The sequence below is a fragment of the Silurus aristotelis genome (assembly GCF_946808225.1).
Source record: "Silurus aristotelis genome assembly, chromosome: 5".
In the NCBI taxonomy this organism is placed as follows: Eukaryota; Metazoa; Chordata; class Actinopteri; order Siluriformes; family Siluridae; genus Silurus; species Silurus aristotelis.
In genome coordinates this window covers 8,062,590-8,088,946 of record NC_139578.1, presented here as the reverse complement: position 1 = coordinate 8,088,946, position 26,357 = coordinate 8,062,590, and the positions used below count along the sequence as shown (strand labels likewise).

The 26,357-nt window shown below is 38.7% G+C and overlaps 1 protein-coding gene across 5 annotated transcripts in view; it reads right to left on the bottom strand.

Moving 5' to 3' along the window:
* The window catches only part of asap1a (ArfGAP with SH3 domain, ankyrin repeat and PH domain 1a), a 65,144-nt gene that overhangs the window by 13,736 nt on the left and 25,051 nt on the right, over positions 1–26,357 (bottom strand). For all 5 annotated transcript variants that reach the window (XM_083541674.1, XM_083541673.1, XM_083541675.1 and 2 more), the window contains exons 4-19: positions 25,498–25,570; positions 17,671–17,816; positions 17,029–17,103; positions 14,566–14,615; positions 14,276–14,405; positions 11,125–11,210; positions 10,885–10,960; positions 9,696–9,782; positions 8,721–8,821; positions 7,275–7,344; positions 6,547–6,631; positions 6,359–6,407; positions 4,349–4,512; positions 2,586–2,719; positions 1,568–1,659; positions 1,289–1,475 (exon numbers count right to left, since the gene is read on the bottom strand). In XM_083541674.1, coding sequence (XP_083397800.1) covers positions 1,289–1,475; positions 1,568–1,659; positions 2,586–2,719; positions 4,349–4,512; positions 6,359–6,407; positions 6,547–6,631; positions 7,275–7,344; positions 8,721–8,821; positions 9,696–9,782; positions 10,885–10,960; positions 11,125–11,210; positions 14,276–14,405; positions 14,566–14,615; positions 17,029–17,103; positions 17,671–17,816; positions 25,498–25,570 — 1,605 coding nt within the window. The remainder of the gene's footprint in view (positions 1–1,288; positions 1,476–1,567; positions 1,660–2,585; positions 2,720–4,348; positions 4,513–6,358; positions 6,408–6,546; positions 6,632–7,274; positions 7,345–8,720; positions 8,822–9,695; positions 9,783–10,884; positions 10,961–11,124; positions 11,211–14,275; positions 14,406–14,565; positions 14,616–17,028; positions 17,104–17,670; positions 17,817–25,497; positions 25,571–26,357) is intronic.

Below are 26,357 nucleotides of genomic sequence, written 5' to 3'. Positions count from 1 at the left end.
CAAAGACATCTGATGCAACCGTGTACTTCCAATTTTGTATCAACAGTTTGGAGAAGAACCACATGCAAACGATGGAAAATGTCTGGTGTCTCAATACTTTTACCTTTACAGTAAATCCTAATTATTATCTAGTTGATTATATCAGCTCAGGTAATATTTATCTGATTAATAATAAGTTATATTTTTAGTTAAACAAGACTTGCTTGATAAACAAATCAATTGAGACATACATATACATATATATATATTTTTTATGTGCCTCTAAAACGGCGAAGCCCAAATTCAAGAGAACAATTTTATTCGCAAAGATTTTCCTTTCTTTTTATTTTTTTAAATGTCAGGGGTTTTTAGCGCCCTCAAGTGCACCACATATTGGATTCATGAATGCTTTTATATTTTATTTATTTATTTTTATTTTGTTACAAAATGTAATTTAGACATTAGCATTAGTCAGTGTTTAATCACCAAACAATTGATAAAAAATGTAAGTTTTCTTTAATAATTTCCTTAAAATGTATTATCATGGTTGTTCCAAAGAAGAAGAAGAAAAAAAAATAGGCTTATACTGTAAATTTGAAAAAAAAAAAATTTTTTTTTTTTTTTACAGCAACAGAAGTAAGTACTCAATATTTTTAAATCCAATATTAATTTTGGAAATAAAAATTAAATAAATGAATTTGAATTATGGAATATGTAAGTAATCCCAAATACACTATTTAGACAAAAGTATTGGGACACCTGACTTTTTCCAACCATATGTGGTTCTTCTTCAAACTGTTACCTCAAAGTTGGAAGCACACAATCGTATAGAATTTCTTTGGAGGTGGTAGCATGAAATTTTCCCCCTTTTTTTAAACTAGTAGACCCAAAGTCATTCCCGCATGGCTGTTCCCCTGTGCACAAAGTCAGCTCCAAGAAGATACGGTTAACATGGGTTGAAACAGAAGATCTTGAGCAAACTGCTTTAGAGCTCTGACCGTAACTATTGAGCACCTTTGGGATAAATTGTAATACCGACTGCACCCCAGGCCTCCCCCCTACATCATTATATGACTTTACTAACACCCTTGTGGGTGAATGAGCACAAATCTCCACAAGCACACTTTAAAATGTTTCTTCAGAAAAGTGGAGGTTCTTATAACAGCAAAATGGACTAAATGTGGAATGTGATGTCTAAAAATCACCAATCTTATGGTCAGATGTCCACAAATGTTGGTCTATATAGTGTAATCAAGCTCTACAGGTTGAAAGACTACAAAATCCAGGAGGCAGATGAGTGTATGTGTACCTGTCCTGCCTCTGGGAATGGTTCCAGTAGCTCCACTCCATCAGCGTAGAGCTGCACAAGCCCCAGCAGGTCTCGAGTCCTGACCGCCTCATACAGGTCACCTTGCCTCGCCGTGGCCGTGCTCGCCGTATGCCGTGCAAAGCGGTGCTCAATGTACTTAGCGTTGATGTACTCCTTCCTCTCAGTCCTATAGGGAGGCAGCAGGGGTCACATCTTACCACCATAATTATAGGAAACGTCATTTTATTCTAATAAGAAGCAGAGAGGAAGTGTACTCACATGTCACTGGATGGCATAGGCTTGGGGGAGGGGATCGGCAGATTCCCTTCCAGGATTTCATTAAAACTACTGTTTCCTATATTCTTGGCCAGCTGGAGAATAGGAAAATGAACGACGATTATTCATAAATAATAAACGAATTAGAGATTTGATTCTGATATTTTATTACCCATATGTTTGACTTTTACACGCAATAAAAAAAAACCTGGTTATTATGCAAATTACTTACCGGGTCAAATTAGAATGCCGAATCTCATAATTATTCATTATATTCACTATATGGAGAAAAATATTAAATCATCTGACTTTCCCATCTAAATGTGGTTCTTCCCCAAAATGTTATTACAAAGCTGGAGGCACACAATTGTAAAGAATTTCTTTGGAATAATATTCTCCCTCCACTTGAACTATATGAGACCCAAAGTCATTCCAGCATGACAATCCCCCTGTGCAGCTCCATGCTCCTTTACATGGGTTGGAAGTGTGTGTGGAAGATCTTGAGTGGCCTGCTATAGAGCTCTGACCTCAACCCTATTTAAAATCTTTGGGATTAATTGTTCTGCACACTACATCAGTACCTGACTGTACTTACACCACTCCAAAAATGTAATGGAACACCTTCCCAGAAGAGTGGAGGTTATTATAACAGCAATTTGGGACTAAAGGTAGAATGACATGTCCAAAAGGTACATACAAATCTTATGGCCAGCTGTCCATAAACTTTTGTATATATAATTTTATTAAATAATTTGCTGTTTTGACTTGCGTCGCTCTCACTAATCATGTCAGATACATGATATAATTTAATTATATTACATAAATATAAAATGTACTATATTATGTATCATATTACATTATATCATGAGGCTATTTTATATATTTCTTTTCTTTGCTGTTGTAACATAGAAATGTCCCCACTGTGGGATGAATAAAGGTATATTTTATTTTATCTTATTATACCATGTGGCTGCATATACAATCTCAGAAAGATCACACAGAGCCATCACACATGCTTTACCAAGAGTTCAGAGGTGCCTAGTTTATCCAGCTCCATGGACTGTATGCGTGAAATGTGAACGCCCATCTCTCTGTGGATGCCTGAACACTCGATACAGGTCAGGATGCCCAGGTTAGTAGACAACCATTTAGGTTCTGTTCAAACACACAATAATACAAACTTGTGTTATTATACAGTAAATGCGAGAAATAAGTGTTGTTCATTTCAAATCCTGAAGGGGTCGCCATACACCCATTTTTCGTGAATAATTAAACTTTAAAATGATTGTCTTTAAAATCAGCGTGCGTCATAATTTGCAGATTATCACTAAACAGTAGTCAGACTATTTAGACAAAGAGACTTTTCTTTTTTTTTTTTTAAGAAATTACGTAGCAAAAACTATAATTCTGAGGTAAACTACTGCAATTGAGCAACAATTAGTATCATCGTTACCAGATCATGAACAAATAACCTCATTATCTCAGCATGTTACACAAGTTTCCAATTATTCTGTTCGTTTTAAAATGTCTTAACCGATTTCAGATGCGTATTATGAGCTTTGGTTCTTTTATTTGATTTTCTAGCTCATCTTTAACAGTTGCTTGTAGACATGTACTTGTTTTAACGTGTTCTCAATTAAATATATATTATATATAATATAAATATATCCATTGTTATATAACCCACTGGGGGCTTGGTGAAGGTTATTGGTCATCTGATGTTTGCTCTGTTAAAGAGGGTCCTTCCGAACTATGCACACAGGTTTGCAAAATGCAAGCCTTTTTTTCCCCCCTTTTATCTGATGGTCCAGAAACTTAAATAGCAGAACACACCAAAGTATGATTTTTTTTTTTTTTATACCTGTAAGGTGTTTCTGTAGTTTAGGACATTTCTGGATTTTTCAGCAAAATAAAGCTACACCATTTGGACAAAACTATTGGGACACCTGACTTTTCCAACCATATGTAAATCTTGCTTCAAACATGCTCCACATGTGAACTTTGTCATGCCCCAGTGTGTTTTGTGTAGTTCTGTGTTTTGCAAATGTATACTGTCTGATGTAGCACATTGGTGTGTACATGTGAGAATGTTGCCTTGTTTCACTGTGTACTGTATTGTATATGGTTGAAATGACAATAAAAGCCTTCTTGACTGGAAGAGCTTGAGTGGCCTGCTATAAAGATCTGACCTCAACCCTACTAAACACCTCTGAAATAAACTGGAACGCTGACGGCACCCCAGGTCTCCTCACCCTATGTTCAAAAAGCACATACGAAGCTTGTTGTCCACAAAGTCTATATTTCTTTTCAGTAAAGAGAAAGAGAGAGGCTGATAAAATAACTGATATGAAGGCATTAATGAACTCTAATCCAAAAATAGCTGTGGTCTAAGAAGAACAACAAACACTGATAAGGGATTTTAAATTGCCTCGCGCCACTGCGTTAATGAAAATGTGATCTTTTTATTCTGATCTGTGTAACTGTAGCAACTAAAGAGAGGATGAGAAGGAAGTTGAAAAACTAAAATAATAATCAGAGACTAAATGTGTGTGTGTTTAACTGTATGTGTTTGGGGGTCATGTGTCTATTTTCTCTGCACAATAAACACTGACTCATTCAAGCTTGCGACTCCAAACAGAGTCGCCACACTCTTGTGTAAACACACACACACACACACACACACACACACACACACACACACACACACACACACACACACACACACACACACACACACACACACACACACACACACACACACACACACACACAGAGCTGTCTGACCTGGAGCTCCGCAGTCGCAGCACACCTCGTTGCCAGGCATGCGCAGCACGTCCTCGATGATGGCTTTGGACAGATCCTCCAGACTGTCATCCCCTGCACTCTCTTCCCCACGGAATGCCATGTTCAGAGCTTCCTCCTTACTGTTAGTCAGCACAGAGATCCAGCTGAAAACACACACACACACACACACACACACACACACACACACACACACACACACACACACACACACACACACACACTTTTAATATACATTCCAAAATCAAAAATGCATCAAGCACATACACTCATGTTAATAAAGCATCTCACTGTATACACACACACACACACACACACACACACACACACACATCACTGGCATCAATACACATTCCAAAAGCATACAATAAGTGCACACATTGCACAGATACACTTTTATCCATCATGCATTAATCATAATCAGAAGCTTGTCTACACACACACAAGCAATGATAAATAATACTACAAAGCAAAGGTTTTGTGTGCGAAATAATCTAACTAGGTAGTACGTCATCCCTAAAGCTAGGATTATTTCTTACACCTGTGAGCGTACGCCTGCTGATACATGTATTTATCTCAACTATCACTCAGTCAGAGGTGTAAAGAGAACCTGAAAATCATATGTGAGAAAAAGTATATATATCTTAATGCAAAATTTATACCGTGTTGCAAGTTCAATGTCACCAATTCCAATATGATTTGATTAAAAGTCTTAAAAGTATCTGATTTTAACAGGACTTGAGTTTTTGACTCGTATCGAAAGCAGGTTTAAAGATGCACTGGTCCTCTATACCGAACAACAACAAATTGTACACCTCAATACTGCATTAACCAACATCAACATTACAGCCTCTTAAACAAGATGGAATGAAACAAATATAAAAAAAAAAAAAAAAAAAAAAAAAGTTCAAAGTAGTAGTAAAGCAATCAATACAATTACAGAATCATGTCACAAAGTAGAAGAACTATTAGTATTTAATAGGCAAATTAAATATCACTTTTCTGCAGAATAAATAAGCCATTTATTTGTGCAAAATGTAATTGGTAATGATCATTGACAATTTAAATAGAGTGAATTAAGAGCAGAGAGTAAAAGTTGCTTTTATCTTTGATACTCAGTAAAACAAGAAAGCAAGCGTAGAGAAATAAATATTCAATTTTCTCAAATATTTTTGAGAAAAATACAAGAGCTTCAGTTAATGTTAATATCTATATATGTCAATCTTTCCAAACTGTTGTGTTTCTTTAAAGCCATGTCCCCTGTAGCCCCTATTCAATTCCATTTTATTTATATAGCACTTTTAACAATGGACATTGTCCCAAAGCAGCTTTACATAAATAAATAGATGAAAAAAATCCCTAATGAGCAAGCGATAGTGTTCAGCTTCCAGAGATGGTATGCGGAAGAATTCTCGAGAGGAACATCTGGGTGACCCCGAACTTCCATTCTTTACAGTTGAATCATTGTTGAGGTTGTAAATTGTTGCCACTGTTAGAGACTACGGTGTAAAACCCTTCAAGGTGATTGTAGCCTTAAGTCATTGCAGCAAACTGTTTACATTAATTACAGCCTTAGATTCTTGTCCTTGGCTTTCTGGAGTGAAGGTCATCTGTGGTTGGAGCAGAGCCATCTCAAGATTCAATACGCTGTGCATTCTAAAAGGCTTTTCCGCTCACTATAGTTGTAAAGAGTGCTTACGCAAAGACTTGGCTCTCTAGTAAAGTCCAACAAATGTGTCCCTCTCATAAGTCTGAATTCTCATATTCCTGTGGAATTTTGAATTTTACTTTCAAACGTCAAAAGATTGATGGAGAAAGAGGTTCTTTTTTTTTAGACCTCGTCAGAGACACTACTGTATACAAGGTACCATACCGGGACACATGTTTTCGACCTACTGTACTAGCGATAGTTCCTATAAATACACATTTATCACAGCTTAGCGTGCTCATTTTCATCACAACACTCACACACACACACACACACACACTTACATTACAAACTCCTGCTCATCCTCTGCCTGGAAATGATATGTACGATTATCTGCAGAAAGAGGAGGGGAAAAGGGTTGCAGTGGATTACATTAACTGTACTTCCGCTCCGTTCCACACCACTTAGCGCACATGTAATGGACTTTCACGCGTGTGAACGCATGTGCATGTGTGTTTGTGCGTTTACTCACGGGAGATCAGGTCGAAGCACTTCTTATCCTCGCCTGGTTTCACCTGGCAGGTGAGCAGGTTAAGTCTAACTGGCTGTCTGTTTGACTGGAGAGGAAAATACACACGACTTACACAACTTTGACACATCAGGCAGCCCATGATTTAGGGATGACGTCTTAGTGATTCCATCTCTACACACTACTACTACTACTATTAAAAAGGGAGTACTGGAGCACGTACACGGGTGATTAATCCTGACATTAAATCCCCCCAAATCTTAACATGCTGCACGTCATTGCACAAATCAACATGCAATGTACACTATTATAGCAGATGCTGTCCTCCTACATCATTACAGCAGACTCCACTGTGGGTTACACCCCCCCTTCCCCTGCTGCCAGCATGCTCATAAACAATCCTAAATCAGTCACCACACTGCAGGAAGCAACACACACACACACACACACACACACACACACACACACACACACACACACACACGCACACGCACACACACGCACGGTCTCTTCGCCAATTCTTCTAAACAAATGGAGTGAAAACAGTGTGCAAAAGCGCTATACTGTCCATTTGGATTTGTCCTCATCTAGCGATGCATTAGCTGCACTACCTGTCCTACTTTGTCTTACAGAGAACTTAAAAAAATAAAAATAAACACAGACTTAAGTGCCTCCTCTGGGGACCAGAAATCGGACTCGAACAGAAAAAAAAAAAAAAAAAGAGCACTCACCGTGGCATGAGAAATGGTCAGGATGCCCCCCTTCACCGAACACTTCCTCCTCTGCCACACCTTCCGCAGCCTGCAGGATCGAATGATGTAAAACAGGCTTATTGATTCATTTACACAAAGTGGCCTGATGTCATAAATATTGGTATACCTTTTCAGCTAACAGAGCAACATATCCAGAGACTTGGGCAGCACTACAGGTTTACAAGCTTTTAACAAGTTTTGTGGAACAAAAATATTTCACAATTGATGCATATATATACACACACACACACACACACACACACACACACACACACACACACACACACACACACACACACACACACACACACACACACACACACACACACACACACACACACACACACCCACACCCACACCCACACCCACACCCACACACGTTAGGTACACATTCCAGCAGTGTTGTAGAATAATAAATGACAGACTACGTTATTACAGGGAAAAAACACCAGGGTGGTCTAATGCGTTAGCATGACCAAGCATGGAATTCCTGATATGACGTATTCCTCTTATGGAGACAGCAATCTCCCAATCATTTTGTGTAGCACAAACAATTGCCCCAGGGTCATCCACTCTTCATCAGTTCCGTTTAAATTTCCCGTTTAGCTGCGCCACTCTGTATTTAACGTAATGACCTGTCTGTGAGACAAGCTAGTTCCTGCTATGACGTTTTACTAGCAGCTCTAAACCATTCTTTACCGGTTTGCTGGCAAACCTGGAAGCACTGAAACTGCTCTTTCCCTAGGCAAAAAAACTGACCATAAGTTTAATATTTCCACATTTGCTGTTCAGTATAATAACTGCCACTCTTCTGGGAAGATGCTCCACTATATTTTGGAGTGTGCTTTTGGAGATATGAGCTCATTTAGCTACAAGGACATTAGTAAAGCCAGGTACCGATTTAGGGTTTAAAGCCTGGGGTGCAGTCAGTATAACAGTGTTCAGTTGGATTGAGGTCAGAGCTCTATAGCAGACCACACAAGATCTTCCACTCAAACCCATGTAAAGCATATCTTCATGGGGCTGGCTTTGTGGATACAGATTTGGGTCTCCTAGTTCAGGAAAATTCCTCATCACTTCCAATATCTCTAGCCACTATGGCTCTTTACTAAGTGCTTACAGAAGCTGACTGATAATCTGCTGGTCCACACCGAGATCCCCCTGAAACCTGCCGGTGTCAGAGTTCTTCTGTGACATGAAGCAATTCTATTCAATTGCATGTGCGCAGAGGTTTTAACAAAAGCCAGCGCCACCCACACAAAGCGATGATCTCAACGTGCTGCCAGCAACTGATAATCCAATTTTATGCCACGTTACATTCAACCAGATGTCCAACCTACAAGTAGATTAATAACTGAGCAGTGTAATTACAGACAAATTGCCATCGTAATGTCATTTTGTTCCAGGAGCAGCAGAGACACCCACCCATCACTCTTCTTCATCAGATAGCCCTTCTTTTCACTGCCAAACTCCTTATTGCCCTGAAGCTGATGCATACTGTATCCACTCTGCTTGCTCTGCGAGTCCTGGACACACACACACACACACACACACACACATTTAACATTTAAACCATACAAATCATAAAAGTCATTAGCAGAACTAACATTAAGATAGTACTGGGTAAAAAAATAAATAGTTTTAGAATTAGAGATGCACCTATGGTAAGTAAATAATCATTTAAAAAAAAAAAAAATCATAATTCTGGTTATGCTCCGAAACCACAATCAATTATAAAGCATGGCAACAGAATATTACTGATATCAACTTACTCTCCTAGACTTCAGTCAGAAGGCATTAAAGAGAGAAAAAGAGAGAGAATAAGGGATTCATAAGAATATCATTAAAGCAGCTTGAAGACAACATCTAAATAGACCATAGTTCTGATTCAGTGGCACGTCTGTGGATGAAACAATACCGCACAATGCCATCCAATCAGAACCAGAACCATCTGCTTTGGAAAGCGACATTAATTCCAAACACATAAAACATCAAACACACTGCTCTACAAAAACGTCCTGCTGTTTTGTCCTGACATCCGCAGTTCCTCTGCCCCTCACGAGAACATGTAAATCTGCAAACGACTGCAAAGCTCTTCAGGCCACACTCTCCAAGGCGATAAATGTCACGTTTAGAAAAGGCAAACGCTATTGCTAGAACGCAAACTCTAATCTGACTTTGTCTAATGAATTATTTTACGCTGAGGGCGGCATGTTTTCCACGTTACACACTAAAGCGTGAACGCACAACATCATGGCTTTATGATCACAGGAGCTTAAAAGAGATGGGGGCTGTTGTGATCATGTTCTGTGTGATCTCTTAAAAACAAGAAAAACAACAACAACAAACTAATCAAAGCCTCCGAAGACTGTAAAAAGTCCTCGGCATTGGTGTACTTACCTCCTTCTGGTCCAGCTGTAAGGAGGATTTAATAAGGTCTCTAAGAGCAGTGAGCTGTTTCTTCTCCTCATCCTGTGTTTGTTTTATCTGAAATAATAAAATCAAATAATCCAGATTTCAATCCCAGTTTTTTTTGTTAATAAACGCACCATACAGAATATACACTGGATGATATGATACAATGATATACAAGGAGCGCTCAAGTCGAACCGGGACTTTTGGGTTTATAATATAAAAATATATACAGTACAGACCAAAAGTTTGGACACACCTTCTCATTCAAAGAGTTTTCTTTATTTTCATGACTATGAAAATTGTAGATTCACACTGAAGGCATCAAAACTATGAATTAACACATGTGGAATTATATACATAACAAAAAAGTGTGAAACAACTGAAAATATGTCATATTGTAGGTTCTTCAAAGTAGCCACCTTTTGCTTAGATTACTGCTTTGCACACTCTTGGTATTCTCTTGATGCCTACTTTAAAGAACCTACAATATTACATCTTTTCAGTTCACTTTTTTATGTATATAATTCCACATGTGTTAATTCATAGTTTTGATGCCTTCAGTGTGACTCTACAATTTTCCTAGTCATGAAAATAAAGAAAACTCTTTGAATGAGAAGGTGTGTCCAAACTTCTGGTCTGTACTGTATATATTTTAAGGAGTGGAATATTTTTTTACTGATAAATTTCCTGTACTCCATAAGTATGTGTCACAATGTGCATTAAATCAAATGCTCTTTTTCGTTCTCTGGTATTTTTTTCTGATGTTCATTTATCATTTATTTATATATAAATATATATATAAAAAAAAAAAAATTATTGACTTTCTATTTAATGCATTTGGTTCCATTTAATTGCCTTATATAATGTGTTTCACAAGACAATCAACAGGAATATAAAAACATTTCCTATTATGTGTATTATGCGTAATGTGTAATGTGTTTATCATGTGTTCTCACATAAGTTGCATATTCTCATGTGTTCATATCTGATCGGCTGAGATTAAAAATAAAGGCTTCTGTGGTCTTCATAGCTAGTTATTGCCCTGAACATTCATGTGTATCTCAATTTATATGAAAGTCTCTGATGACCAAAAGCAATTGAGGAAAAAATAAATAAATAAATGAGATCCTCAGGTGACCAGCTGAAGTATTACAGCACAATGGGGAAAACTTACATTATAGAGATCAGCTGCTAGCTTCTCGATATATTGCTTCATCTTGTCCGCGGTTTTTAGGCCGTCCTGAAAAAAGCTTACATAAAAAAAAAAAAAAAAAAAAAGGAATTTCAAATTGGTTAGGACAGGAGGCTTTAGAGCTAAAACCGTCTAAAAAAAAAATGCAGCCTGACTAAATATCAAGCTGCTATTTGTGGTCTGTTCACTGTGTGTACTATTGAACCAGATACACATACTTACTTGCATTGTGCGTGATAATACTTAATGAGGTTTTGGAGGAGGTCCACTCCCTTCTTAGTCTTTATCTCGTTCACTTTGATCAGGTACTGTGCAAAACAAAAAGCGGAAACGATCATAACCACATGTGCAACGAAAACTATTAGGAACCGTTTCCCATTCATCAGGGTCATTTATTAGGAACCTTTAGAAAATACGATTACCATATTTTTCGGACTATAAGCCGCTACTTTTTCCCCACGTTTTGAACCCCGCGGCTTAAACAATGAAGCGGCTAATTTATGAATTTTCCTGGGTTTTTCCCGGTTTTACAAACTTCAAGCCAAAAAACTCAACCCCAAAGCATTAGACCAATGAAATTTCCGAACAGAAACGAAAGGAAAAAAAAAAAAAAAAAAAAAAAAAAAAAAAAAAAAAAACGCACCCTCACCTGTGTTCTGAGCTGCACGGCATCGGGAGAAAAAAACTTTCACCGGGTGATTTTTAAACACACGACGATGCCAAAAGATAAACTACCGAGAGAAATAGTTGTGAAAGGAAGGAGGAAGACAGTGAACAATGACTTTCTTGGTCGGCTACTGTTTAGATACAAGCCGTTGTAACGCGTTGAGTCTGGGTGAAGGGAGAGCTCGCTTCTGGCATGCTATTCCCAAAATACCGCTTTGCTCCTAAAGGAAGCGCAACATATTTCACCCGTCACACCTTGTGTAACGTGTCTTTTCGTTAAAGCCTGTGTAAAGTACATTAGTGTACTTATAGACAGGTGCGGCTTATTTATGTTAAAAATAAAAATATTTGTCAAATTCAGTGGGTGTGGCTTATATATGGGTGCGCTTTATAATCCAGAAATTACGGTATATAATATCAGTATCATTTTCACAATATATTGCAAGCACCGTGATATTATTTGCAAACTGGCTCAGACTGGAAGCAGCTGATTGAACTTAAAACGCTTGCCTTTAGTAAAATGTACAGTGGGAGGTGTTAAATTCGATGTAATAAAAGTAAATTTGCCACAGATATTGTGCATCACAGACATCTTGAAGCGAATGGATAATTTTTTTTTAAAGAAAAAAAAAAAAGGCTGTTCAGCCCTACACAATGCACCAGAACCATTTCTGAGTGGAACTCACCTTCCTGCTTCAGTGGATAAACTAGATTTCCTAATAACCTACACTTTTAGATTGCTCCTATGATTATAAAAACTATCCCCAAGGCTTATCCCAGAAAAGCCATTTGAACACATTTCGATCCGTCTGCTATCTGTATTCTCAACATCCTAGAATCGGTTCCTTTTTGAATCTGGTTTCTTTTAAAGGTTTCCTTCTCATTTCGTCTCGGGGGTTTCCTGTCACGGGGGTTTATTAGGACTCATTAGAACTAAAAATCTATATCTAAATCAATAAAGACAGTTAAACAGACTGCCGTCTTCTTTCTTTCTCTGCGCTCTCTCATAATAAAATCCAATTGCATGCTGAAAAGAATTCATTTGATGTCATTTATAGTCTTTAATCCCTAGGAGATGCTTGCTGAACACTTCCAACAAACAAATTTGCATGTTCCAGATGGATTTAAGCACATATAACTGACGTACAGTATGTGCACAATGAAAACAGGCACACAGGGCCATCTTTATGATGGAGCATCTCCAATGCTGCCTTTGCAAAAACTAAAAGGATGTTGTAACGGCTTCTATTTTACTTGATCAGGAACAAGGAAAATAGAATCCACAAAGCCAGCTCTATGAAGATATGCTTTACATGGGTTAGAGTGGAAGATCTTGAGTGGCCTGCTATAGAGCTCTGACCTCAACCCTACTGAACACTGATGAATTGGAACGCTGACTGCACCCCAGGCCTCCTCACCCTACATACCGTAATTTCTGGACTATTAAGCGCACCCAAATATAAGCCGCACGCACTGAATTTTACAAAGATTTTTATTTTGAACATAAATAAGCCGCACCTGTCTATAAGCCGCAGGTTCCTACATTGAAACTAATGAACTTTACACAGGCTTTAACGAAAGACAGTGTCTGCTACACGGCTTGTATCTAAACAGTAGCCTACCAAGAAAGTCATTGTTCACCGTCTTCCTCCTTCCTTTCACAACTATTTCTCTTGGAAGTTTATCTTTTGGCATCATCGTGTGTTTAAAAATCACCATCGTGAAGTTTTTCTCCCGATGCAGTGCAGCTCAGAACACAGGTGAAGTGTGTTTTCATGCCCGGTTGTTTTCAGCGTGACGAATGATTCGCATTTCCTGTTGGCAGTCCGAGTGAGCGGCAGATCAAACGTCAGAGGAGCATCAGTGGGAGCGCATCTAATTTAATATAAAGAGTTTCATTGGTTCACCTGAACCCGTTCGGCAATTTCATTCGTCTAATGTTATGGGGCTCAGTTTTTTGGCTTGAAGTTTGTGAAACCGGGAAAACCCCCGGAAAAATCCATAAATTACCCGCTTCGTTGTTTAAGCCGCGGGGTTCAAAGTGTGGGGAAAAAGTAGCGGCTTATAGTCCGGAAAATACGGTAAGTACCTGACTTTACTAACTGTTCTAGCGGAACATCTTCGCAGAAGAGTGAAGAAAAGACGGTTCTTAAAATCCCTGTTACATTTATGGCATTTGGCAGATGCGCTCATCCAGAGCGACTTACAACTGAGCAGGGTTAAGGGCCTTGCTCAAGGGCCCAGGAGTGGTGGTGCCATTTGAACCTGTGACCTTCTGATCCAAAGTCCAATGCATTAACCACTAAGCTACCACCTCCTTGTTGAAAGAGGGTCTTCAGAATGGGCAGTTTAAGTGTTTAAGAAAAACTGGGGACTCATAAACTTATAAAACATAAATACAGTTGTTGATCCTACATAAAAACAATACAAAGTGTTAAGAATCGAGCCTATGTGAACTTTTAAAGTGATTATTATTATGTCTTCTGGACAAAATAGAGAAGCTCCTGTGTGTAATAGACCATTCATGGCAATACTAAATAACAAAAAAAAATCTAATTTCTTATGATCTTTATTGTAAATGTGGTGCTGCTCTATGCAGTTGCTTCACTATGGTATGGCTTTTTCATTAAAACACATTTTTGTTCTTCGTTTTATATATACACACACGAGGCACCTTAAACCCGTGCTGGACATATTTCACACTCACTTCGCACATCTGTAGTTGAAAGATTCTGCGTTCTTTCTCCATCTCCTCCGCGATCTCGGCTCCTGTGATCTCTGTGCGGATCATCCCGTGCTGCTTGGCGTGCTCTCGCTTCTCTTTCTCAATCTTCGTACTAAAGGACATATATAGGGAGAGAGCGCATGGTACACTGTAGCTCACATCTCCTCATATTAAAACCAGACGTTTATTCTCTTAAAATCCTGAAACATTTTTCACACTCCATATCTCCGTAAGTCGTAAAAAAAAACAAAAAAAAAACAAGGATCACTTACAACTTTGTCTCGTAGTCTTTCCAGGCTTTGTCGAAGGGCTTTTTGAGATCCTGGGAATGACACAAGTGTTTGCTTAGCAGTAATAAAGAGTCACTTTTTAATTGCAGAAAACAAGCAAAGCCAAAAGAGCAACTTGAAGAAGCAGCACGCTATTCGACAGATAAACTCAGGGCTAATAGGAGACAGGAAACACAATAAATACCCTTCGCACATCCTGTATGCTAATAAAACTAGTTTACATGAAAAACCAAATGTTAAAATCTTTCTATGAGGATGTTCATAAAGCAGGGCATGACCCAGTTCTTTGGTAATATTTGTCATTGACCCTGAGGAGCTGATTAAGGTGTAAAAGGGAGATGCCCAGGTTGGGGAGATGTTTTATTCCTGAGCTGACAGAATCCTGAGCTACATGTCTCTCTTTCATGAGTAGTTTTATGTGTTTTTTTGCTGAGTCGAACAGAGAAGGGGGGGGGGGGGGGGGCGCGAGAGAGAGAGAGAGAGAGAGAGAGAGGGAGGAAAAGGAGGAGGAGAATGAGGATTAAAAAGGAAAAGGACATGGTGTATTATTCACTTTGTCTACTGAGCAAAATGAGAGTCTCATTGCCTGCACTCAGGCATTTCGCTGAAGCTGCAGAACTCTTTCGCGCAGCTCAGCGTAATGTGGAGACCGACAGCCTCTTCAAAGCCACTCGGAGTCTGTAATCATATAATAGCCGTGTGTTTACCACCAGGAATCGTTCTCATGACTGTACCGGTGCTACATTTCTTCATTAGGGAAATTGCTTAGAAATCACCTCTAGCTTTTATTACTTTATCAAAATCATACCGACGCTTGTAGAGTCTGTCGTTTAAAAGTAGGTCACTCAATTGAAATACACTATATCAACAAAAGTTTGGGGACACCCAATCATAACACTGATATGTGCTTTTTAGACATCTCAATCCCCATTTAGTCTCATTTGCAGTCAGAAAAATGGGTACGGATGTTAAGTGTGGAGGACTGACGTGCTTTAAAAAGCCTCGTCATGCTGGAAAAGCTTTGTGTCTCCTAATTCATGTGAAGAAAAAAATTTTATGCTACCACATATAACTGGAAATGTTGTCTATATAGTGTATGTTACGAACATTAAATTTAATTTCTTCTTTCTTCCGCTGCTCCAATTAGGGGTCGCCACAGCGGATCATCCGTCTCCATACCCTGTCTTCTACATCTGCCTCTTTCAACCCGACTAACTGCATGTCTTCCTTCTCCACATCCATAAACCTCCTCCTTGCCCTTCCTCTTTACCTCCTTCCTGGTGGCTCCATCCTCAACATTCTCCTACAGATATACCCCATGTCCCTCCTCTACACATGTCCAAACCATCTCAATCTCGCCTCCCTCACCTTGTCTCCAAAACGTCCTAAATGCGCTGTCCCTCTAATAAACTAATTTCTAATCCTGTCCATCCTCATCACTCCCAACGAAAACCTCAACATCTTCAGCTCTGCTACCTCCTGCTCCACCTCCTGTCTTTTACTCAATGCCACTGTCTCTAAACCATACAACATCACAGGTCTCACCACCGTCCTATAAACTTTCCCTTTTACTCTTACAGATATCCTTCTATTACACATTAAATGTAATTTACCAGTTAAAAAAAATAGTGATCATCTAATAATCCAGAACTGATACCCTTGAAATAGATGGGGAAAAAATTTTAATTTCCCTTCCACAGGTTTAAGTGGAGAATAGATGGTGGATTTTTAGGTGGTTCTGCAGTATAAACACTTCAAATACTACCTTTTCAATATAATCGTTTTGCAATTCAGTTGTCAAATGTCCAAATTTTCACTTTTAAACTGCTGACAAGCTCGTCTGAGCACTGAGCAATGTAGAAAAGAAAAAAGAAAGAAAGAAAGAAAGAAAAAAAAAAAAAAAAAAAAAAAAAAAAAAAAAGCACACAGCTCATACACTTACTTCATAATCATTAAAACTGTTTCAGGGTATTCCTAATAATTACAGTTAACTGACACACTACAGTATACATATACATATAAAGATTACTAAAGTACTGCAATGTAAAGATTACTAATGAAAAAAAAATAAAGAACGAAAAGGCGTGTGTTTCTTGTGTGTTTCTTGAGTGAAAGCTTACACTAGTCGCACTCTGAAGGTAAACTGCAGAGCTTCTGGGAAAAGGTTTTAGTTTTATATTAAAATAGTTCTTGTATATTGTGGCAGTGCATGAAAGAGTAGTGTATTTACGGACACACACAGACACAGAGTTTAGTGGCAGTAACAGGAGCTATTTGTTTAGCACGCCACGATGTGGGGCGCTCTCTAATTTAACTCAAGTGAGATTTACAGTGGATCTGTGCCTCCTCAAAGGCACTAGTTTAAAGTCAGGATGGTGTGGTAAATCAGCCTGTTCTTTATAAAAACCTCCTTTCCAATTAGTGTGCAGGCAGCAGGAATCTCACCCCTTTCACTCCTTTCAAGTCGCCTTTCAGCAAAGAGTCCAGGGTGAAGATCACATTGTGGCTTAGGCTCTGGATCTAGAAATGGAGGACAGAAATCAAGTGTTAGTCTTATATAATAAAAAGCACACTGCCTGGATGTACTATACATTATATACTGGTTGTTTTGGTCTACCCAAACTCGACTGATGTGTTCTAACCAAAACGAATCTTACCGAGCAGACAAACACACCAGGGTTTTCCAATTCATACAGACTCAACACCGCATACATAAAAGCAATTCTTGTTCCCTTTGTTATTTATTACTGAAGTCAACAGATGTTTCGTCTGTGCACCAGGAAAGGGACTGATGATGCTGAAGCAGCCATTCGTCTTTTTTTCTCTCTCTCTGTTCCTTGCTATATTAGCATTACAGCAGGCTAAGTTAAGCTTCATTTGAGAAATCAGTGTTGTTTGGGCAGCGAATTAACTCTTAAATACCATATTTCAATATTTTGTGTGTGTTTTTTCCACAGCAATTGCTGGCTGTTACTTTAAACCACTGATCTGACTCTGCTAAATAAACTCAAACCTGACATTGTGTAAAAATTGCATTGAAATTAATGAAGTAAAATATTATATATCAAATACACAGAAACGTCTCACCAGGTTTTTGAGCAGAGCTGCCAGCTCTTTCACCAGACTGGAGAACTTGATGAAGGCAGCCCCGAGGTCTGAGCTGTCTCGGCTCATGAAGTTACTACCGAACTTGTCCAGAGCCTGTCCATAGTTCTCTTCATTCTGAACATGCTCTGAGAAGGAAAAGAACAGGTTAGCACGTTGCATAATGTCTCAATTTTATACCATATAGAAATTAAGGTCGTTTGTTTGTCCGCTCGAGGTTAACGGCATGGCTACTATGCCTATTTTCATGCCGTTCAATCGAAAGCACTAATCTATGCATAATTTGTACATTTCTTATATATAATTTTTTAACTAGTTATATTTTTGCCTTATAATTGGCAGATCACAATCTTGATCCTGATGGCTGGTATTAAAGGAGAAGAACTGGACATGCACTCTAACCCTCTCCTGTCAATCAGAGCAATATTAGCCAATCATAAGTGTCTGTGAGGTTGCGTATGTGGAAGAGGGCAGACAGCAGTTTCCCCAGAGTGTGTTATGCTGCCTGTGACAGCAGGAGCATTAGGAATCCAAATTCTTGTTGATAGCGTCACATTTTACAGCTAGTTGGTCTTTAACCTCCCTGGTTAGAAGGTGATGTATAAAAAAAAAAAAAAAGCTACATTATATGGAAAAAAAAAAGGATTGCGACACCTGAATTTTCCAGCCATATATGGTTCTTTCCCAAACTGCTACTACAGTTTTGGGCGCACAATTGTATCGGATGTCTTTGAATGAGTTAGCATAACATTTTTCCCTTCACTTGAACTAGGATACCCAAACCTGTTCCAGCATGGCAATGCCCATGTGTACACAGCAAGAGTTGAATTGGAAAATCTTGAGTGGCCTGCTATATATTACTTATAATCATATACTCCAGTACTCCTGTTAGTTCTCACTCTCCAGTGTTCTGTATTGTTGAAAGATTTATGATCAAACTCTTGATGTCACCCAAATGAGGATGGGTTCCCCTTTTGAGTCTGGTTCCTCTCAAGGTTTCTTCCTCATAACATCTAATTGAGTTTTTCCTTGCCACAGTCACCATGGCTGCTCACATCAGGGATAAATGCACACCATTCACCTTAACTGTTGATTTCTGTAAAACTGCTTTGAGACAATGTCTGTTGTGAAAAGTGCTATAGAAATAAACTTGACTCGACTATAGAGCTCTGAACTCCTCACCCTAGACCAGTACCTGATTTTAATAAGGCCTTAGTGGCTGTATGAGAATAAATCTCCACAACCACACCGCAAAATCTAGTGGAATACCTTCCCAGAAGAGGGTAGTTTTTTTTTTTTTTTTAAAAATGTGGAATCAAGAAAGCATTTAACAATCTTATGGTCAGGTGTCCACAATATTTTGTCCATATAGTGCATTTAATTTCTGCTATCAGAAATGTAAATGTACTAGTTTCAGGGCTTCATCCACCATAATTGATGCAATTGGACATCTTTCAATGTAACAAATCTAGGGAAAACTACTTAATCTATATTTGTAAATGATTTCATAAATTTTTCAGTTACATTTTCCTTTCTTCTATAAAACAACATGCAGTACACAAAACTTTGCGCTGAGTAAGTAAATTTTAAGTGACCTTTTATTGCAAAAAAAAAAGGATGTTTATTGTATGTAATGAGTCCTGACCTATGAATAGAATTCCAACCCGATAGAAAAATGATTAAGCGTGGACGTCATTGTTTGCGTAAACACTAAGCACTTATTGTTTTGCCCTTCTGCGTCAAATTCAGCCAGGAACAAAGGTCAAATTCTAACCCTGCTGTTCCAAGCCCATAGCTGGGCGGAAACACCAGAAGAGCGAAAAACACAGCTGTTTACACGTCTCCAAGATAATGCCAGTGGTGGAAGCAGAGCATTACGAGATTCCTGACTAATCCCTGAACTGCTACAGCTTCCTGTTTTAAGTGTGGGCCCAGAGCAAGCCCAGGAAATCAGCAGAGCCATGCATATTAACGGCTGTGCTGAAGCTGACAATCAATTGCATTCTACAGGGAGATAAAGAATGGGAAGGAGAGAAAAAGGCCAGACAAGCTGATAGAAAACAGAGTTAACTGAGCCATTTACAGCTAGAGCAGACCCACACTTGCACATGTACCAGCTTTGCACCAAAAAGAACCCATGCAGTGATTTGAGTAAAGCTCTAAATTTTCCACCAGCAAGAACAAGCTGGTAAGAGAAGAGACTCAATGGAACTCCAGGGCTCATCTGGGAACCATCCTTGCTGCTCTGGTGTGAACCCAACCCTCGATAAAACCACACGATTAGATCATCTGTCTTGTGCAGAAGAACGAGCGCAAGGTTTCTACAGCCGGAGCACATCGTCTTAAGGAACGTCCAGCAAAGGGCCATTTAATGTGAGAAATTACATTTTGTGCCATGATAAGGCACAAGTTGAATAGCATTCAGGTCAACGATCCTCCGAGCACTATTAAATACAATTCCGCTGTTTTTTTTTCCCCCCCAGATCTTGTATTAGGACGCCAGCTCTTGCTGTAAGCACAAAATACGCAGCTGATTTCAATTAAGTCAGTGGAAGAAAGCTGGATGAATTTGTTCGTCATATGCGAAATTACATTTTGACCACACATGGATCAAGATTTAATGCACTTTAATGCCTAATCATGCAGGATCATAGCAACCAGAGCAAACACAACAAAGTAGTGTTGTGTATATTAACCTGCCAGAACATTATATTTCCTTCATATTGTATAACCAGACCAACCTTTACACAACCTGCATAATTTCCAAATGGGAGATGCTAGCAAGAGTCAAACGAGCAGTCTAATTCTTCAAAATAAAATGTCAATTCGATGTAATGATGTGAGTTTTGCGCAGGTGCACTGAACTCTGACATTAACTGGTACTACCTGAAAGCCCCGCCCCTTTCCATTTATCATAAAACTGGACTGGTGGTGCACTTGCCTTTGGTCTCCAAATAAATGGAAGAAATTATTCATATAAATCTATATAAATCTAAATGATGATTATTCATCATTAAATGTGTGAGTAAATACAATATTTTTATCAGTCAGGTCTCAGATGGATGCTGTTCTTATTAACCCCTTTGCCACTACAATTCCACAGCAGTTCCTGACTGCATAGATGATCGTATTATTAGACCCTCTCACATTCTAATTAAAAATGACATTTTGGAACTGCTCATGTCCCCTGTCTTCATTTAGGCCATTGCTTCTAAACGAGGAAATCGTGTACAGTGGAACCTCGATACACACGTCCTCGATAGTTCGAGACTTTTCATTCGGAAAGAGAAACTCGCGTGAAAATCCGATGGTTCGCGAGAAGCCGCGAGTGGTTCGAAAGTTCGGAGTAAAAAATGTTTGGAAAACTATTTTATTATCGTATTATTCATTTAAAGCAGTAAATGAAACATTTATGAGCAATTTTTATTGAGTTTACAGTACAGCACTGTAATTCCCATTGAAAAAGCAACCATCAAAAGCCACCATTTTTTGTTACTCGCGAGGGGTCACAGAACGTAACCCCCGCGAGTATCGAGGTCACACTGTATTGCTATTTTTTTCCACAAGCAGGAACAAAAATCAATATTCAACAGATATGCAGCTTTTTACAAAAGTTTAAGCTGGAGAACCCGACAACCATGCCATGATAAAATCCTAGAACTGCATTCGTTTAATGCGACAACTTTATCGGCCAACACAAAGGAAACATAAATAAAGAGCCTGGGTGAAATGGAGTGTCTGAGGTTATTTGCTGACTCTGAATGCTGCAGTGGAAGGGTCAATATGTAATGGAGGCTAAGGAGCAAAGGGGTCGGAGCAGGGTCAGCTCAGAAATGTAACCCAACCAGCAACACTGCTTTATATATAAATGAGGCTGACATGTTTACACGACACTGGGCAGTCATACTGGTACTGGTCCAGAGCTGAAAACAAAGCTGGGGAAATTTATATCATCGCAAACTCCTTAAGGTAACATATATACATGATATACTCATTTATAGAGACTTGAAAGCACTTTTATACCTTTGATTCCTTATTTTTCAAATGTGTTTTACTCTAATACTGAAGCAATATGACAATGATATCTTAACCTTTTAAAGTAAATGTCGTAAAAGAATATATATATTTTGCTGTTGAACGTTTAGTACATAAATACCTCACATACTCAGATGACAATTTCGTACTGTTCAGTGCCTAAAGTTTTTAATGATGGAAGAAAATCCTCCATTTGTTGAAGTAGCAAGCAGTTACAGGCCAAAAACTCAAAGGATTCGGTTAGAAATCATCGAATACTCATGTAGAATCATGACAAATGGCATGGTGAATGGAAATCTGATGTGGTCCCGAGAGATTCACACCCCGACAGCAAACCAAAGGATGTGGACTAACGCCCAGATTTAATCACTGATTCTTTTTGAGGTTTTTTATTTTATTTTTATTTATTGAGTCTCTCGGTGGATTTACAGCAGAAGTAATGCCATCTTGGATTTACACTCCTAACAAACTGCACTGTGCTCCATAAATGCAGTTTCTCAACTCAATTCCACTGCGATCTTTTGTCAACGCATGTGAGAAATTTCGAAAGAAAAAAAAAATTACATTTGGAAAAGAAAATGAATGTTTTTCTCAACATTTTCTTAAACTATGCTCAGTTTTTGTTTCCATCTAAATCTTATTTATATTTCTAATAACTCATAAAGCATGTGATATGGGCAACTATGGTAAAACTGACACTGGAGACTGAGCTCCAAGCATCCTGTTTAGAGATAAAGTGCATCGCTGCTGGAGTCATAGATTCTCACTGTAACATGATCCTCTGGAGTCATCCTGCCTGTGCAGTCTATACTGTTGAAAAATATATGATCTGTTCCTCCCAGTTTATCCATTAGGAACTTCAGCCAAGGTCTGGATGACTGCTAGGCTGAAGTGCCTCCGTGCATGTGTACCAGCTCAGAGATATGAAGCTGAAACGGAAGCATGTTCGCCGAGGGGTTTCGTAACCCTGCTAGAACCCTGCTATATAGAGCAGCTTTACAGATGATGTGGTAAGAAAGAATTAATCAAATTGTTCTACATAAGTGTAAGTTTGTCCCTGATGAGCGAGCCGGTGGCCAATGTGGCAAGGAAAAACTCCCCGAGATGGCATAAGGAAGAAACCTTGAGAGGAACCAGACTCAAGAGAGAACCCATCCTCATCTGGGTGACACCGAATGTCTATTTATTACAGCTAAACGATGTTGAGGTGAGAACTGATGGTGAGCAAATGCAGACGCTGGTACAGTCCAAATCCATCCTCAAAGCCCCTGTTGCACCCCAGGCCAACTACATATAAACTACATATATACACAATGATGATCAGGTGAGTGTGACATGTTTTCCAAAAGCTTCAGTTTGCATTTCTTGAGTTCTCGATGGATTTTGAGGTTTGATTTAAATCGATTTCCTGTTGTAAAAGCAAATCTCTTTTCAGCTTCAGATTATTTTTACTGACCACATCACATTCACTTTCAGAATAAACAGATATTTATGGGAAGCCATTCTTTTCTCTCACCGTGAAATATTTCATGCGACACCGACTCCAAGCAACCAAAAGAGCAGTTAGATTCACCTCCATAAATCAAACATCTGGCAAGATGTTCTTTTTAACAAACGTTTCTTCTTTTCCCTCCAAGCGTAAATCTGATATTTGGGACCAAAAGCATTCCATTTGGACCAAAACGCCCATAACTTATCAAGAGGTTTCTGTGCATACTTCAGATGTTGACTTTTTGATGAGGTTTCTTCTGATGACTCCTCAATGCAGGTCATGTTTGTGCAAGCAACCCTGCAGAGTCAAAATGGTGCATCAGCACTGCTGCACCATCGAAACCACCCTTTGGTGTCATATAGGGGTTTGTTGTGCCTTTCTGGCCAGACTCTGGGCACCATGACTTGACTTCCACAGCTCTCTTTAACCGCCAACTTGCCATGAACATTTTTGACACAATTAATTGTAAGCTAGAAGCACTTTGATATATTTGTATTTTTTTTTACTTTATTATTCATTGATTTATTTTTTACTTGTCACATATACATTACAAGGTCAGCCATGATACAGTACCCCTGCTGTATATAGGTTTAAGGAGGCAGTTGTAGCTTGGCAGTGCTGGGGTTTGAACCCCTGGCCTTCTAATCGCTAACCCAGAGCCTAAACATTGAGCTACCACTTCCAAACATTTTTTCAGATCCTCAGGCAGTTTCTTAGATGAACCAGTGGTTGTTGCCATAAATCAACAGCTGCCAACAGCAATTCTTGACCTTCTTAATGAACCCTAAAGAGCCAGTTAAAGCCTATTGAGAACCCATTGAATAGAGACTAGAAGAGAGTCCAAACCTTTCAATATCCCACAATTATTTTTGAGTATACTTAAAAAAAAAAAAAAAAAATGATGCCCTTTCATTAGGGGTGTAAACACTTGCATATTTTTTATAATTTCATAATCATAATTTCTATTAAATCTGCCTTATGCCCCATTTTCCTACCCCCCCCCCCCCCAAGTTGTCTTTCTAGATCTTTTTGGTTTTTGCCTAATTAGCCTCTGTTTTGCCCTTGGATTTTGGATTTGGAAATGTACCAATAGACCGTGTTGCCTGGGAGACACAGAGATAAGAGGAGGAAGGTCCGTGCTGAGTGTTTGCGCTGACTAATGCATTTTAATTCTCGCCGCACTCATTTGAATAAAAGATATGCTCTTTAAAAATATCTGTGTGCAGTCAATTTGGTTGTTACTTTTTTAAATAATTATTTCCAATAGAATATGTGAACTCACTGCTCTCAAATCTGAGCATTTGATTAAGGACGTTTCCTCACTGTTTTGTAAGAGTCAAAGCTGGAAAGTCTTTGAGAGTTAGTTTTTATAATTATATGACTCGATGGCAATTTGCAGTGTTGTATAAGTGGTTGGATGGGACGCCTGGGCGTGCTATTAATGGAATTAGTTTTATGACAGCAAACCTTGTTTTACTTGATTCGTCGTTTGGAAAGTAAAAAACCTGCAACAAATCCATTTCAGCTGATAGAGAACTATTTGTATGAATATATTCGTATGACCAGCTGATTTTGTCATGGATTTATACAAAAAGTATAAACATGCTTGATTCTATAACTATATACAATCCCTGCCTAATTATTTTTTTATTTTTTTAAGGTACATAGTAATGAATACATGACTGGACCCCCCCTACTTTGCTCTAAAAACAGGCTTTATTTTTTAAAAACAAATTTGAATGCCATGGATGCTTTAAGATTATGGAAACAAAAATCCTTCGAGATTTTGCTCCACGTCACATGCATGCATCACGTACAGTGTTAGAAGTGCGTAATTGTTCAAACCCGCTGTTTCAGCTCTGCCTCTGAAGTACACTGAATTTAATATCATGTTCATGGTTCATTATCGTGTGGGAAAGTCACTGTAAGATGAGTTCATTACATTTATAAAAGGAGGCACATGATCTTGCATTTGAATAGTGCTTAGTTGGTATTATGGGGGAAAACGTGTTAAAAATTATTTCCATGCAACACTACACCACCAGCACCAGCCTGAATTGTTGACTCGAGGCATGTTGATTGTGTGAAGTCATGCTGTTGATGCCAAATATTGACTCCACCAGCAGAAATCAAGGTTGATCAGATCAGGTAATTACCCCCCCTGAATCTGTCTGGTTTTGATTGTCTGATGAGTTTATATGCATGACAAATGCAAGAGGACTTGCTCACGAACTCTATTTTAGAGCCTGCTGTATAGACAGAGACTGAGGTGTGGCTCTTACCTTGCCCAGAGTTATAAATTGCTTTGACTGACTTCTTCACCTTCTGTAGCGCCGTTCGGTCCTGATCCAGCGCCTGCCGAGAGCGACAAAGAAAAGAAGAGCAGAAGAAAAGTTTAATGCCATTTGTTTGAATTGCATCAGTATAGATCTTAAATCTTAATTGTTTTTCCAGACGGCATGCAGAGACAACTGGGTAACTGTTCGTTCATTCAGGAAAGCACAAGGGATTCCGTCTTTCACTGTAACCATAGAAACAGGGCAAGACGCCTGTGCTGGAAAGCTTTTTTGGCCCAGATAGGTGGAATAGACAACATGGCAAAAACTCTAAAATGTGCAAAGGCTTCTGTATTAGCTACAGTTTCCATTAGACCTCCAACGCTGCGAAGACTGGAGAAAATGAAAACACAGATCTTATTACAGACTAAACGAGTAAAGGAGGGACAGAAATTTCAATGGGGAATGGGAAGAAAAATTCCCACCAAACTCCTAATGCGAGTAAATGTATGCAATACTGAACTTGGCATAGCAGTGATGCAGTCAGGGCACACAGTTGCTTAGCAACAGTCAATAATTCAGACTAAATCTACACAGGGTCTTGTTCATAAAGTGAAATTTGAAATTTTAACCTTTCTGCACCCAAATTTCTTTAATCCGTGTATAAAAAAATCTGTTCAAATCCGAATATAAAAATATAAACACGATGTAAAAAAGTTTAACAGTACAATATGATTCATAACTAATTTTGAAAAATCAAAAATCACATTTACTCCCCATTTCCACTAGATTTTTGAGTGTTAATTGTGGAGATTTGAGGGTTCAATCCACGGTCAGGGAACCAACCCCAGCCATAAGGTTTGCAC